The 17,095-nt window shown below is 39.6% G+C and overlaps 1 protein-coding gene across 5 annotated transcripts in view; it reads right to left on the bottom strand.

The window, feature by feature from the left end:
* Positions 1-16,600, bottom strand: part of TCF12 (transcription factor 12) — a 151,166-nt gene extending 134,566 nt beyond the window's left edge. For all 5 annotated transcript variants that reach the window (XM_042824408.1, XM_042824409.1, XM_042824410.1 and 2 more), the window contains exons 1-2: positions 16,504-16,600; positions 15,746-15,818 (exon numbers count right to left, since the gene is read on the bottom strand). In XM_042824408.1, the coding sequence (XP_042680342.1) occupies positions 15,746-15,818; positions 16,504-16,578 (148 nt within the window). In that variant the 5' untranslated portion in view covers positions 16,579-16,600. The remainder of the gene's footprint in view (positions 1-15,745; positions 15,819-16,503) is intronic.
* Positions 16,601-17,095: the final 495 nt, after the last annotated feature.

The following is a 17,095-nucleotide window of genomic DNA, read 5'->3' as shown; positions in this document are numbered from 1 at the left end:
GTGCACTCCTATCTCGTCCAATCCACCACCAAAATAAGATGACACTTCTGTATGACACCACTGTAACAAACATTACAGCACTGGGAAAAGCAATGAAAGAGAAAGTTTCTGAATTGTCCCTGGGCATTTTGTCCATCAAGATGCGTTAGAAAAATTAACTGGAAGTGAAAACACAACACAGGATACAGTGTTCAGGACTGGCATTCATTTGGTTCATAGCGTACAAATGCCTGGAGGAATCACATGCTCCTAGGATTAGTTAACTACATTAATGATATGAATGAAAGCAAGGCTAGGACCAAAAAAAAATCAAAAATTATTAAGCATCAGCTGAACATTCAGACAAATTCTAACTTACTTTATGCAAAGAAGTTAACTACCCCACATTTATTGCTTTATGCAACAGCAATTCTATTAAGAAAGTTTTAATATACCGTTAATACCTACTATTATACCTACTATTGGAAGCCTCACTGCATATAAACCAATAAGTTTAACCATCATTTCTTACAAATTTGTCTTTAATTTTTCCTCTAAAACAAGAATTAAATTCATATTAAGATTCATTCATTCAGAAATGAAGAAGTACTTCACATTAATACCAGCCTACCATTGAAGGCCAGAACCAGGATTTCCACAGCTATCAGAATCAGGTACTGGGCAGTAGCAAGTATGTGGGAATGGACATGGCCATCCTCATGGAGAACACAGACGAGTACAGTTCTTAGTCTCCATCCTGAATTGACAACGCCACTTCATTTGTCAGTTGTTCATGCTTTCAAACTTTGTTGTAAGGTTTTTGATAACATAATCCTGTCCAAACAAACATGAAAGTTGCCTTCATGCTCAGTTTCATTACCACAGTAATATTCTGTGGTATTCTGAAATACATTCATGACTAAGTTGGAAAAGACATCTATCTACAACAACAGACCAGCACAAGGCCAGCATACACACTGCCTATCAGCAAAAGATATAGTGGTTAAGAATCCCTTGAAGCTTCTTGCATGTCAAGCAGGTGGAATGGTTAATAACTCCAGCATGTTTCATCTGGACCAATATTTCAAGCTCTCCCATAAGATACTTCTACCTTTTAATTTCCCCCAGTTTTATGAACCTGTTCCAATAGCAGCTCAGTGCAAAGCTCATCCTCACTATAACCACAGTCACACTCAAATAAGCACTTCAAATCACTTGAGCTACAAAAGCAAGAGAAAGTAGACATTAAATTTTTTTTTTTTTTAAGTCCTACCTCAAAACAATCCCATTCAGATGTTGCCAAAACATATCCCATAAACTAAGGTGAACAGCTAATTCCCAGCTAATCCTAAAGCAGTGTTTCATCTATTAAATTCCTTCCCACTCTCTCCCTCAGCAGTGCCTTCCCAAAACACAGCTCCTAAGGGTTGCTCTGGAAATTCTTTTTGAAGTGAAAGAGAACAAAAGTTACAATTTTTGAAATGTTGTTTTTAATCTAATCTGCTGCATTTCATTGAATGGAGTGTACAGAACCTAAACCAGCCCTCCCAAAAAGCCAGAACTAAATGCAAAGCAATACTCATAGCATGCTGCAGGCTGGCAAAACACACGAGTAAGTTCACGTTAAAGTGGGCTGTTGGAGGGTCAAGGCATTTTTCTGTTGTTAAAGGGTGTTTACATTCAGTGCAGGTTTTACTAGTCACATGTAGCCCAGGTCAAAGCCCAGTGTTCAGCACACAGTAAAACAGCTGTTTCCAAAATATCTGCTGTTTTAAGCACTCCCTTTGACATACACTTACTCATCAGTAACTTCTTAAGTTTCTCTTCATATACTAAGATTATGATACAGGAATTATGCATTTCACAAAAGGCTCTGCTTAAGGTATACAGCTCTTTTTAAGACAGAAAAATAAACACGTTTAAAAGCCCATTAGGGAAAAGAGAAAATGTTTTTCAATTAGGTTAGATCAAATTTCTTTTGTAACTTTAAAACATGTTCTGTTGTAGCACAATCAGCTTTTCCTCCTCTGCTGAAAGCACAGGTTCTGCTGCATCACAAAGGGTATTTATTAAGTATTCAGAATACAAGCACAGAGCAAATGTAGTCACATTAACACAGCCTCATTTCTTGTTTCAGTCACAGTAGGTTTTGTCAAGGAAAACACTTGATTACGGAATCTTTTTAGACGACTTGTTACCATATCCATGATTATTAGATCATGGCCATAGGCTAGACACTGGTACATATATCCAGCTGTCAAAGCGAATTTAATCCATTAAATACACAGGATAGCTATGGACAGGGCTGTTTTCTGTTTTTGTATCAGGAAACCGTTCTAGGCTAGGAATTTTATTCCGTAAAGAAATTCAGGCAAACGTATTTTTCCATGCTTTCTTTCTTAGATCAGCTTCAAGTGAAATTTACAGAAATTAGAAGCATATGTAATTTGTAAAGGTGTGCCGAAACAGTGCTGAAGTAACAAGAGTCCCTTTCTTTCAGAATGTTGGTAAGAGTCCTACACAGCAATTTGCATTTCCACATTTTTGAAGAACTGCACTTACTACATTTAAAAGGGGCATGCAGTAGATACAGTAAGAACTAAAATGAACAAGAAAAAACCCAGAATTTTGTCAACATAAATAAAAAGCTGAATTTAAAAAAGAAGTAAAACCACAGAGATTACACACAAAAGGAAGGAGTGAAAATTAACACTGAAAATACATTCAAGTTACATTAGCATCGTTTAAGTGATTTGAAATTATTCCTATTAATCTATCATACAGAGCCTACCACTTCCCTGAAAGCTCCATCCTTTAAAACTCAAGATTATTCTCTTCTCATTATTTAATATTACTATCTTAGCAAATGATTTCTATGGAGATTGTCATGCTTGCTTTAGCTTATTTAAATGACAAAGACAACAGCAGTATTTAGCAATACTATTTCTGAGAATTTGCTAGAAATTTTTAGATAGGAATTTTCACGAAAAAAAGTCATCAAGGCAATAAAAAACATTCACAATTTGAGAAACTTGCATTTAGTTCATAACTCCAGTCAGTACTCCACACTCCTATATTTCAAATGGTCTGATAAAACAGTACAGCTGGAAACAAAACCAGAGGATATTAAAAAGTACTGAATATCTGAAGACAGAAGCTTTCTACACGGATTACAGGAGCTGCTCATCTGGTTTTAGAATCAGTCAGCAAAGTGTAAAACCTTTTCTGAATTAGAATTTCAAGAGACAGATAACCTATCTTCTCACACACATTCTAAACATACTCTTCACTAAGCCTGATGAAATAAGACCAGTAGTGATTCATACTTAAATATTCAGAACAGAATCCGATCACCTCAGTGTATTTCAGCAAACCTATGCCACAAAACCAGGCACAGTACCTACTCAACTACCAACTGACTCGGAGCCTAACAGCACACCAAGTAGAACTTTTGCTGGAGACCTGCAAGAGTTTTCCCCGAAGGTGACTTGAGATAAAATGGTGATAGTTGGAGGAAACTTGGGTTATTAATGTTGTGTTTGTTCCCAAGGATCGCCAGAGAGCTGCAGTACGTGTCTGCTGATGCAGCGCTAAATTTGCTTAAAAAAGGGAAAACAAAATAAACAGATACCTTGCAGAGTTTAATTCCCTTGGCTCGCATTCTCAGCATAATCAATACTGACCTGTCCCTGGAACGGTATCTGGTCAGCCTGCCAAGGTCACTTCCTCCGCCGCTTGCCTATCCATGTTATGCCAACACATGTGAAAGCCCTAAGAAGCAAGCCATGTCTAAACTGCTTAGAGCAGCAACTCTGGGACGCTTCCTGAGGCCAAGCCAAACGAGCTGTGCTTCTTTCCTACTCTGAGAAAGGGGCAGGAGGGCAAGAATTAAAAACAAAAAGCAAGCTAAAGATCACAAATATGGCACGCACACATCTGCTACAGCAGACAAAAAGTCTTTTTCAAGTACAAGCATTAATTACTTCATTCTTCATTTTACTTGGAAAGAAAAAAGTGAGATGCTTGAGTCTTATCTATGTCTACTACTTCAGGGAAAATGATGAAGCTAAAAAACAGCTTACATTACAGAAAGAAAAAAAAAAAGGAAAAAAGGCTTGAGCAAGCTACATGGGTAACCGAAATTCTTCTACTCTAGAGGTTCTTTCAGTAACAACTGAATTCAAGCACAAGAAATTCCAGTTTCTTGAGAAAGTATATGAAAATACACCGCAGAGCATTTATCACAATTCTGTCTCTTATTTGAAAGTGCCAAATATTTTTTAAACCAAAGAATCTAAAGAAAAGGTGAAAAAGTTGTCTAAGTCTCCAGGAAACACTCAACTCCCAGTAACACATAGAAATGGATGTTACTGCTGCCTGGAGTATCTGTGCTATGTTACTTGCCTCTGAGCTCCTAATGAGCACCTTCTCTTAATTCCATAGCATTACCACAGTCCAAGGAGATACTTACAAAGATTCACCCATTAAAAAAAAAAAAAAAGGATCCTGTGTAAGGTGCATTTTCCAAGTGAACAAAGAACTACACATTTCCAAAAGAGATCGATTCCCCACCCCCAAATTAGTGCCACATTCAGTGCTTGACAATATAAATCAGACAGGAGCAAGGCAATCATTTCTCTTGGAAAACAGCAAGTTGGAAAGCGCTGTAAGTCAGGAAACAGATTTTCACAACAAAATTGATTACCAGTATCCAAAACCACAGAGGAAAAACTGAAAACCAGAAGGACAAACACTGTAGAAAACTATGAAGTTACAGAATTGTAACTTACGCAACAAATATCAGTTAGTTGTTATGGCATCTCAATCTATATACACTCACTATACACAGCACTCAAGCTAAGAACACTGTAAGAATTGCTCACAGCACAAAGTTTTTAAAGCTGTAGCTTTCTGAACACGGGTTTAGCCAACAGTTAGTTACGACAAAGGAAACCCTATTCTTGCTGCTCTTTCCACCAGCTATGTGCTGAGACAGACCAGATACCTTCAGATGAACGCACCAAGCACCGCAGGAGATGCAACAGCACTGCCAAGAATTCTGCCTTCAAAAGGACTTGTATTGCTATGGCAACGGCATGTTCTTCAGTCCCCAGCCAGACACAACCTATGACACATATATGAGCGATGTCCAAACTCTGGCCGATTCCTCACTGCAACACAAGTCACATTATCATATACACACCAATTTTCACTTGCAAACACATAAGGTATAAAGCTGTGGATTTTTGGATGGTAGTTCACAGGGCACTTACATTCCCTAAAAATAAACAGCTGAATCTAGGAAAAAAATAATGCCATTTGCTTGGTAAAATTAATATAGGCTACCAAAAGGCCACAAGGAATATAACTGCTATTAAATATAAACCATGTTACACAGCATCTTCCATAGCCAGGCCTTCACCGCCTCTGCGCTCCAAATTTCTGCTAGCAAAATAAAGGAACACAGCAATCTTGGTGCATAGCGAATGAGCAGATGACTGAAGCTGTTGTTCACTATTCCACACGTACTGAAAAGAGAAGCAGATTTAATCCACGTTAAGGACATACACATACCTAAATTCTGGTTCTACTGTATCGCTCTTAAAGACATCATTTCCTAGAACTGTTCATAACCTACCCTGAAATTACTTCAAGCACATACAGCCTCAACACAGCTTGAAATTTATTTACATAACATTTAGTTTTAAACAGGAAGACTATATTGCTCCAAAATCAATTGCTCCAGAATTGCAGGCATTTGTGTACTACTACATAGGGACAGTTACTCAAGACATAAAAAGGATAAGATAGAAATGTAAGAAATGTAAGTTACATATCCATTTCTGTACTTTTACCACAGATAGTTTTCATAAAGCAGACTAAAATCAGCACGCTGTTGCTCACCTAAGATGGACAGATACCCTTCTGTAATACAGTGAGAAGCACAACAATATGACCACATTCTCCACACTCCTGGCTACCCTAAAGGGTTGAGCAATCTTTAAGATCATGTCTGGTTGTGTAACACAGCACTCATCGTGAAGAATATTAGCTTCTTCCTGGCAAGAACCACAACTTTCCTTAAATTTTATTGGGAGAAAAAAAAGATTAAGTTAACTTCTATAAAAGCTGACTGCTTCCCACTTTATAGAAACTGACTTACAGGTCCCTTGTCCTGATTTATGAAGACCTAGAAGACATTTGGCAGAATATGTTCTGGAAAGAGTAAGGTCTCACACCTTTAAAGCCTCTCCCTACTTCCTTTTGAAATGCCAGGTCTCATCCAGTTTGCTTTATTAAAATAGTAATAGTACAGGTTACTAAAAAGCATTTCCAAGTCAACTAAATGATAACTAAAAGGGAAAAAAAGATGGTATATTTTTTCTGCTTTGGGTTCTTGTTTGTTCACTGTTTGTTTTTTTTTTTTTTTTTTTTATTGCTTGTTAGTTTTTAAATTTAGCATCTAAAAGCACTTGTAGGAAAAATATCTGACTTGGACATTCCTGCCACAAGTGATATTGACAAAGTTATTGTTCCTTCTTTCGTGCACTTACCACTACCCTCTACTGAGGACAGTGAACACAGGACCAGGTATAATCTCAAGGTTACCAAATAAAAAGTCAAAGTAAATACTAGAATAAAAACCTTATGCATACCCAAGAATGCATTTCAGACACAACACACGTTTATACACATGAAGTGCATTCATTTTATAAATCAAACTAGGGGAGACGAGTCTTGATTTATGGCGCCACTCAATCATCCTGGCATCTAAGCATCACGAAAGCTAATCTCACAAAGGCACACTGTAGAACACAGCCATTGGAACTCTGCTGTAGTAAGCACCATGTTCGCTTACAGAAATACAGGAAAGCTTTCCATTACTCCAAAACTCGGTCATCTTCATTAAATTGCCCCCTTTTCATAGAAGCCTTAGCCTCATTTAGCATTCAGGAAGATGAAAGAGCAGCTACCCTCCTTATGGATTACTTCTCTATTACAAGCAAATCTTTTGCACGTCAAGAGCAAACATTAAAGGATTAAACGATATTGTCATTCCTGCTCTTGTTTATTTGCAGTGGGCAGCAAACAGAATCTCAAGGAAACAATCAGTGATTATTTTAAGCTGTGCTCTCCTGCAAGGATTATGACTCATGGAGCTGCTGCCTGAAGAAACTGGAACAGGTATAGGTGTCACACTGAAAATCATCACAACCTCACAACACAGGAGATGTCCAGTGAGCCAAGCTGTCTGCTTTCATTGCTTCACAGAGCAGCCGCACAGCCAATAGTATCTTGCACTCAAACAAAACAAAAAATATGAATATAAACACTGAATTTCATTTTCCCACAGAAAATTAAAAATACTTCAAACTTCTCTCAAGCCAATTTTCACGGCACCTCCTACCACCAATGCAACCAAGTAGAAAATTCAGGAGACACTTGATGACAAGACATCTCTAGAATGTGAAATTCAGTCATTTCATCCTGGATTTATCTGTTTTAGGCTTGTTTTTCAACAAAACTAGATGAAGCTAAGGTAGCAAAGCAATGTTATTTAAAATTAATTTATCTACATTCTGCTTACATATCAGATTCTAATAGGTACAAATCGTGGTAATGTTTATGTCTGGCTAGATCTTCTGTCTGCTTCATTCTACATGCCTCATTCAAAGAAAAGAACAGTCATTTTGCACTTATACACAGATGTTAGAAATGGAAGGAGTACACATAGAAACCACCAATCTGTGTGCATTTATTGCTTCAGGTAAGCCCTGGAAACAGTGCAATGAAGACTATAAAACCTGAACACAGAAGAAGATGAGAGAATTAAAACATGAAGACAATGATATTTAAATTAACAATATATTTTGGTCACAGTCTAAACTGAATAAAAACAGACACCTGGTAACATCACAGACCAAGCTCTTATCAAATTAAGTGTAAGCTTCCGTTTATGCTGCATTACATACATCACACACAGAGCACACACACGATGATATTCACCAGCATTCCACCCACAAACTGTATGCAGCTACTAACGACCAAAACTGGGCTTTGTTTTACTAGACATGTTCCCTTAACCATGTATCTTCACGTTCTAAAAGAGGGAAAATAGTCCAATACAATTCTCACAAAGCGTACGGCTCAGAATGCACTCCTGTTTAACATTACTGCTTCAACCTTCTCAGCAGCAAAGAGACAAAACACGAATAAAATATTTCCTGTAGTTTTTCCCAAAGGAAAGTAAAACAATGAAAGCAAGTTCTCTGCATTAATGGAACTTTACACTACAATCCACCTAAAAAACAGAGAAATTTTGACTCGTGAGAGTTTTTGCACTTCTTACCTCCCTTTTTAAATGTAATTCTACAGTTTTTTTCAACTGGCATTCCTATTAACTGGGCTGTGAAGTAAACCCTTTTTTAATCGTGGCTCTTTCTCTTCCAAGAACCTCTGTAAAATACCAGCAAATCAGTTTCATCTGAACATTATCTTCCCATATTACATTGGTGAAAACATGAAGACTTGTATTTACAGGAATTCCAGCTCCTTCTTCCCAGAAAAAAAACAAAAATCCTCATCATATGAGAAGAATCCAACAAAGTCCTAAGGATGGGCTGGGTGATTTTAGCCCGATTATCCTCTGAAAACAGTAAGACATTATTAAATTTAACAAGAGCTGCTCTTTCTGGTCATTCTTGGTATTCAGTTAACATCTTCACAAAAAAGTATGTCCTTTATGTTTTTGAATGTTGTTTACAAACACAGCTTTGTTTTACAAATGAAAAAAAATAAACAAGGCTTTCATTCAATACATTAAAAAAATTATCATTATCTCATCTCAGACATAACAGAAAAAAAACCTTCTCCCAACCACCATCAGAATAATGGATTGTAGCATTTCAGAAAGCCTGCAACTACTTTGGAATCATCAGGTTGAAGTATTCATTAAAACTAGCAACTTCTGGACTCCCTTACTAAGAAACAAAAATTTAGAAAGGCATTATGCCTTAAGATAGAAAAAATGATTTTCAACTACATTTCCTATCCTTAAAGTAATAATCTTACAGTGCTCAATTATCAAAAACAGTCATTAATGCATATATACCATTTTATAATAATTAAGGGTACCTGGTAATAATCTTAACCAAATACTTCACACGTAGCACCTTTTCTTCTTTATTTCTTATTTAAATTTAGTGACTCCAAAAGACAACATACAGAATTCACCTAATTTTGCTACTGACTTCTTCAGAAGTGTAAAAAAGTACCTCTGGCATAGTGACATGTTATGTTAAATTAGATAATGCCTCCACAAACAAAGCTTTTCCAGAGAACATACTCTATTCAATAAAATCATTTCTTGAAATAATTCTCAAATTAAAAATCTAATACTTATTTTGAAGGAACTTTAAGGCAAGAGGCTTATTTTTCCGTCACTTGGGTCACATGAGGCTCTACAGGTAATTTAAGACATTTTACAGAGCTTCCAAATATATTCAATTCTCATATCCTAAACAACATGATCCTTCAAAGTTCCAGTAAAAAAAAAAAAAAAAAAAAAAAGTATTTTAGTAGTCCACAGAATTCAGCTTGAGAGATCTAGAAAACTACTACAATTCAGTCACACCTTCCCATTTTTAAAACAGTCAGCTTGGAGCTTGTGGAGACTGAGCACTAGGTTCTTACATTAATGCCCTAAAGGTCTCTCTACTCATAAATCAATTTATGCAACTTTCAACTTAGGAAATTTTCACTACACTTCAGCAAGTTAAGAAAACAGTTTCTGTTTCCAAGTTCAGTGCACTGCATACAGTACACCCAGTACATCAGCGTAACGGTGCCCACAGACTCAACTGCGATCAAATGGAAGCACGGCAAACAGCTGCCACGCTGGTTTGATAGCAGAATTACTAAGGGGCTGAGTCCTCTGTGACAGCTGGAACAAAGTCAGGGGGAAGGGGATCTTTGCCATCTGATGTACGAATGACAAACACGAAATTCCCATCAAACAATCCCAAGAACCACACCAAACTAACAAACAAAACTCCTTCAGCAAGAACTACACATGTACTGCAAGGTCCCTGGTAACCAAGGGACTGCGGACCGATTCAACAGCTAACACAGAGCACAAGACGTGTAGGAATGTCATCCACACCTCTCTTTGTGACATGCAATTTGCCCTCAGTCCCTTTGCAGGTTTCCTCTTCCACTTCACTCAAGCCTTTTGTCTTCACATTTACATTTATACCAACACTGCTGCCTGGATAAATCCAAAAACAGAACTGCAACTTCAAATCAAATTCCTCACACCATGTCACAAAGACAACTCTCCAAACCTCTGGACACTCCTCTGAAGGCACCTACAAATACCAATGCAGGCATCTTCCTTGTATTGCGACCCAAGAATGTTCACACCCGTAGCAGAGCTCAGATGCTAAGCTTGCTTACACAGTGCTCACATCACTGCTCCCTAACCAGGGAAAACTAACTGCTGGAAATACCAAATTAATTTTCCACAAGGTACTGATGAGTTCCTCATTGATGGGTTCAAACATCTCCCTAAACAGAATGCTACAAAAGGCCACATGCTACTAAAAATCTAAGCTTAGCTATCTGGAAGACAGCAAGGAAATTGTGAGCAATCCACACCTCAGTATCTTTGCAACCACAGAGAGATGGATTTTGAGTTACTGGTTCTCTTAATTTGTCCTACTTATTTCCCCTCCTCCTTCTTCAGCAAGAATATGGAAGCAGCTCTTCAGCTGCTCTTCAGCTTTTCAGGGAAAAAGACCCTGAGAAACTGTTTTTCCAAAGAAAGGAAGTAGAGGAAGAAGAGAAAATGCAACAGTGAGCTGGAGACTGCTAACAGGCAAGCTGCAGTCACATATTTATTAGCACCGTATCACTTCCAAGTTTCTAAATGCAGTACATGAGGGACCCAAGCCAAAATATTCATCAAACTTGCACTTGGCCCATTTGAAGAGTGATCTGTGGGGGTCTCCTATAGACAACAAGAGGGGAATGAAGCTATATACACCCTCTCCTTTGAAACATGAGTCTCTCAGAACTCTCACCAATTTCCTCAGAAAGGAGGGAACTTAGTGCTCCTCACACCCAAGTAGAAACTACCAGGTTACCACATCTGCTGGACTGCTTCTCATGGAGCCAGTGGACAGAGGACACATTAAACATAAAGCACAACCCAGAATTTCCTTCATCAAGCCACCCTGGATCTCCAGCATATAACATAATGGAAGCTTATCTTCTTTTGAATAGCAAGCAAGAACATACAAGGTCACAACACTTTTTTTTAATGACAAAAACAGAAATACGGATCAAATTCCTTAACTGCAAGCCTTCCTCTCGCTTTTTTGAATCAGAAGATGTCACGGTCTAACACGTACGTGACTGTAGGACTGTGACTACATGAGACCTCTTGCCAACGCCTTCATTCAAGAACTAGGAACAGGCACTGACAATGTTCTATCTCAAAGGAAGACTGTACCAGAAAGCTATCAGAAAACTGATTCTTGTTAGGAATTCATGTTCTGATAAAAGAAAATACTATGTATTGAAAGGTTGGAAGAATTAATTTTCACACACGCAGAAATATTTCTGTAGTTTTCTCTCAATTGCCATTTGACCATCACAGCCTGTTCTCTCCAACACTTGCTGTGGATTAATGAATGCAGCATTTAAAAGATTGCCATTGGGATAACTCCTAAGCTTTTGGTTTTGTTTGTTTGGATTATTAGTTTTTTTTTTAGGAAGGAAATGCCGATGCAACACTAAAAACAAAATAACGGTTTAGAGAACTGATAAACAGCAACCAAGTCAAATTTCAATAATTTTCCTTGACAACATAACAGACATGCTAAAGTACAACTGATACTGAGTCCAGCCTCAAGATACAGGGCCCTAATTTAAGGGTACTCACATTAATGGCAGGTTATCAGCTTGAAAAGTCTTTTTAAAAAGTCAGTAATTAGTGGACTATCCCAATACATTCCTCACTAAATGGGTGGATTAGCAGACACTTGTGGAAAGGGCAACCTAGTGAATTTGCAAACAAGAAGCTACAGGATCGCAGGCCATAGATAACATTGTCTCATGTGTACTATTGTTTAGCATCTATGAAGTCCTGTGAAGAAGTAAAATAGGTTTTATTTTAGTACCACACCTGAGATTGAAAAAAAAAAAAATTAACCACTGGAAAAACTGAAATGTCAATCAGTCCTGTTGGTAAGCATCAGAAGATTGCAGCATTATCGCCTATGGCAGGCATCTAAACATTCTAACTGGATTTTAATTAAGAGCATTATAAATAAAGGCCAAAATGGCTGATCACCCACATTTGTACTAGTATACAGTTTTTGGTTTTGACAGAAACAAAATAAAGCAAGATTTCACTGTAAATTATACATGCTGCTACTACAGCAGCAACGTGGAAATATTTCATTTGAAATAAAATCTAAAAGTCTGATCAATTAACATGGAAGCCCGATTGAGAGTATCTCTCTGTCTTACAATATCTAAGACAGAAACTGCCTTATCTTCCCAAGTTGGTTTCGTAGGAGGAAGAAATATCAAGTTCTGTTTTAAACAAGAGAATATTACAACTGCAGTGACAAGAAATATTCTGTAGCTTAAGTCAGACCTACATATCAGGTTGCTTTTCCAATATGTTTATTTTCACCACAAGTCTGACCAAGTTATTTGACTTTATCAGCAGCTTACATGACTTACTGTCATAAGATACTGTGATACATCAGATTAGCTCACTTATTTCATCTGCAGCTTTCATTCATAACTGATTGACCAGCAGCAAGCTTCCCCCGACACCAGACATTCCTGAAGACTCAAGCTAGCTTTTAGTCAAAATAGTGCTCACATATTAATTCCACTGCAGCACTTTCTTTCGAATTTCTTCAAAATTGCAGAAATCTGCACCACGAGCTGCTATGCAATCCAATCACACATATTACAGAGTGAACACGAAAATTTCTTTTAAAGCAGATGAAGCCTCTTTCTGCAGAATTAAGAGCGAACACCTTGGTATTCCCCAGACTTCACAAAGCCCTGAGGTACAACCTAGCAGAACTTAATCATCCTTCTATAGTAACTTTTAAACTGGGGGCCAAACGATTTGCACCCACTTAATGGGAGCCATTAAGCTGCCTCTCTAAGCAGCTTAGATGAGAGGGCATTTCTGGGCATTTTTTTAAATTTTATAAAGTTGAAATGAGTAAAAAAAAGGAACTCTACAGTTACAGATCAGAAAGCAAGTCTTGCTCCAACTAAGAGAACATCTTCCTTTAGTCTGCTTGCAAAAACCCCAGGAAAAATAATAACCACCATCAAAAAACGGTGTTTAATGGGTAAGACAGCAAAGCGAGCTGCACAGCTCTCACTATCATCAAAATCACAGGAAGTCTGTGTAAGAGGCAGCACTGTTCCGCATTCAAAGAAGAAACCTGTGCATACCCTACACTATTAATGACAGTTCTAACAAATACTATTTTTTTTTCCCAGAAAAAAAAGCAAAATTTTAAACAAGAAGCAAATTTTTAAGGGGAAAGAAGTAAAAAGGAAATATTGAACAGCCTGCAAGGTACAGAATACTTGAAATCAAACTGGGATGACAATTAAATCAGTGCTAGAAATGCCTGTAGCTGGTCAGCGAGCTCCTCAAGGTCTCCCTGTAACACCGAATGCTGACTCAGAGCACAACTCACACACAAGTTGTTGGCCCCTTGTCACTCCTGCAGAGCAATCCCCCCAGCTCAAGGCTTTGGTTGTCGTAACGTTACAAGAATTAAAGCATATAATTCCATAAACAAGTAAATCTCTACAACTAAAAACATTTTGAACTAAAATCCATAGCTATGTAACATTATCCGAGCCAAGGGGAATTCAGTTGAGGTTGTAGACTGCCAGACAGCTGCACTGTATTGCTCGTGATCCTATCTATGTGATGATACACCATTATCAGTAAAGAAATTCAAGAAGACAGTAACACTGTTTCCCCCTAAAAAAATCTCAGTACTTACGTATTATTTTTTCCTAGGCCAGTCACAAAGAATGGGGAAAGAATTACCTACAAAGAGGGCAAACCACAGTAACTAAGATCTGCCCTAAGATCTAAACTAAAAGTGAAAACTTCATTGTTCAACAGTAAGTTATTCCACCTGTTCAGGAAAAGCAAGGCATAGGAGGGGGGAGAGGGATGGAAATCTTCAAATTGTGCTTCTTGAAACAAATCTCAGCTGACTGGACCTCCTTCAAAACTAACTTGAAAAACAACCATCTTGAATGTTTGTATGAAAAAGAAGATCAACTATGCCGCATATGGAATTGCCATCTCACTACTGCCAATAATTTCATTTACTCGTAAAGATAACTGGAAACTACTTACACATTTTAAGAAATAAAAGTAAAGGATTTCTTCAAACACTACTACATATTTTTATTAATTAAACATGGGAGATGGTCTCTCAAGAGTCACTAAAGTTTTAAAGTGTTTTTAATAACCAAAATTCTCACATGTCACTAGGACTTCCACAGAGAGAGCACTGACAATGCATTAAGTAAACAGCCAATGGCACTGCATAACTTCCATCAGCCACTTCACCCCTCTACTGGCATTCTAAACATTTGTTTTCATTAACCCTAACTAAAACCATATATATCACCTCCTCATGTTCATAAAAACATCACAAAAAGAAAAGCTAAAAACCAAACCAACAAGAGGCACCAAGCCACTTCAGAAAGTTACTACTTGAGTAAGTAGATTCTGTTTAGGGATCATTAATAACTAAGCCCTGTTCAAGAACAACGTCATACAAAGCATCTTTTTTAGAAAATGAAATTTCTGTCATTTAAGAGGCTTGACTTAAAACTTTCTGAAAGTAGGCATCAAGTGTACTGCAGTGAAAACAGCAGGCAACAAAACACTACAACATGTAATTACAATTATTCACTTTCATGATGTCCAAAGATTCAATGTAAGAAAATATCTGTCCAAATTTGGACAGCTACACAGGGCCAGGAAACTGAGCATCTTGAACTGAACCTGGCTCTCAAGGGAGAGAGCAGAAGGGAACCAAAACAGACATTACACATTTTTAAAGTATACATCTAAAGCCATAGGCAATCACGGCTTCTACCTGTGCCAGTAAGCAACCTTTAGCAAATTACTCAAATAACACAGTGAAATAAATCCAATCTAATTCAGACCTCTTAACTGTTAGCATCTTGGCAGCTACTTCTAAAATTCCAGGGCTTGAGCCGGGGGGAGCATTAGATGGAGTTTTGTTGTTTTTGTTTTGCTCTTTGTTTGTTAGGAAATTAGTCACCACCTCATACATTTCCTTTGAATTCTAAAATAGATTCTTGAGTCAGAAGTATTCTGTTACTTGCTATTTCACTTCAAATACTTACTGCCCAGCTTAGTTTGATAAAATCAGACACAGAAGGCCTTCACTTCTGATGTGACAGATTGATGGACACACTGTGCCTCAGCACCACCAGACGTACCCAGCACCTCACCTCATCAGGAAAGCAGAGAGCAAAGCTGTGGTATTACCTTTTGCTCTGAACTGTAACAAAGCCAATACAAACCAGACACCTGTAATTCTTCTGAAAGTCTTATGAAAATCCATACAATGAAAGGTAACCGCTCAAACACGTGAGGACTGAGCTAAAAACACTGAGCCCTGATGACATGAATGTTACAGATCTCAGGTCCATTGCATCCTACCTGATCCTCCGAACTGGCTACTGCCCAGCGTGGTTGGCCTGGTCTTCCCACTGTTAACAGGTGGGGAAAACATCTGCAAAAGAAGAAGAGGTGTATAAGCCGGCTTTGAAGCCCTGAGCTGAATTATTAGCTTGGTCCATACAGTTAAGAGAAAGCTATTGCAAAACAATTATTTTATTACCATTTCTGCTAGAAGATAAGCAGAGAGTAGGACGCCCGCTCAGAACCACAAACTCAGTAAGTTAGAATACTCCAGGCAGCTTCTAAGTGCCACAGAGCTGCTGGACGGGAACACAACTTATAACAAAAAAGCAATAAGGTCCAACGCTGCTGTTGTAGCTCAGAACTGCCACCCAGCTTACACCTGACTGCTCCAAGCACCTTCCTTACCAACCTCTGCAATTAAAGCCACCAGATACAGGCAGTCGCAGAACGGCAGTTAGCTGGCTCTTATGCTCCTAAACCAAACACTTTTCCAAGGTCTGTTAAAACGAAAGTCCCATAAATAAAGCAGCTATAACTTTCAGAGCCCAAGTTGCTGTTACTACAGCTCTTCCTTCGGGTCTGAAGAAGCACAAAACCAAAGCACAAAGAGAGGATCCCCAGTACCGGAGCCGCGGGGCCGCTTCACATACGCTCACGACCAGACGAGGCCGACGGCCCTCGGAGCGATTCCGGCCACGTTAAACGCCCCGACCCCGCCGGCATCGCATCACGGCCCGCCCGGCCGCCCGAGCCCAGGTGCCCGCTCTCCGTACCGCGCTGAAGTCCAGCAGGTCGCTGAGCTCCTTGTCGGTGCCGATCGCCGCCATCCTCTGCTGCTGCGCGTTCATCGTCCCGCGCTCCGCTCGCGTCCTGCGGGCACAGAGCAGCCCTACTCAGCGGGCCGGGCCCGAAGGGGCGGGGGGGGGAAACGAGCCGCGGCGTTCCCCGCCGCCCGCCCAACTCCCCACAACTTTCCTCGGCCCGTCCTCCTCCCTCTCCCCGCCGCTCCCCCACCTCCCGCCACGCGCACCGCTCCGCGACGGGGCCGCGAAGGAAGATCGGACCCATCCCACCCCCCTGACCCCCCCGGGCGAAGGAAAGCAAACAAACGACAGAGAAACGGCGAAGTCTGCGGAATTAGCGAGAGATTAAGCGACTCACCGCCCCGGCAACAATGGGGCCGCCGAGCGGGGCCGCCGCTCAGCACGGCCATGGCCGCCCGACCATGATCGCCGCCGCCGCCCTCCCCGCGCCTCCCCCGCCCGCGGCCGCCGCCGCTCGCGCTCGGGACCGGAGACGCCCCCGCGCGCCGACGCCGGCCGGGAGCGCGCGGGGAGAAGCGCGCGCGCGCCGAGAGGCGGGAGG

This window comes from Centrocercus urophasianus, unplaced genomic scaffold, assembly GCF_019232065.1.
Source record: "Centrocercus urophasianus isolate 14NV4802_14NV808 unplaced genomic scaffold, USGS_Curo_1.0 seq_23, whole genome shotgun sequence".
Classification (NCBI taxonomy): domain Eukaryota; kingdom Metazoa; phylum Chordata; class Aves; order Galliformes; family Phasianidae; genus Centrocercus; species Centrocercus urophasianus.
Note: the sequence above shows the minus strand (reverse complement) of the source record. Positions and strands in the feature narration are given on the sequence as shown.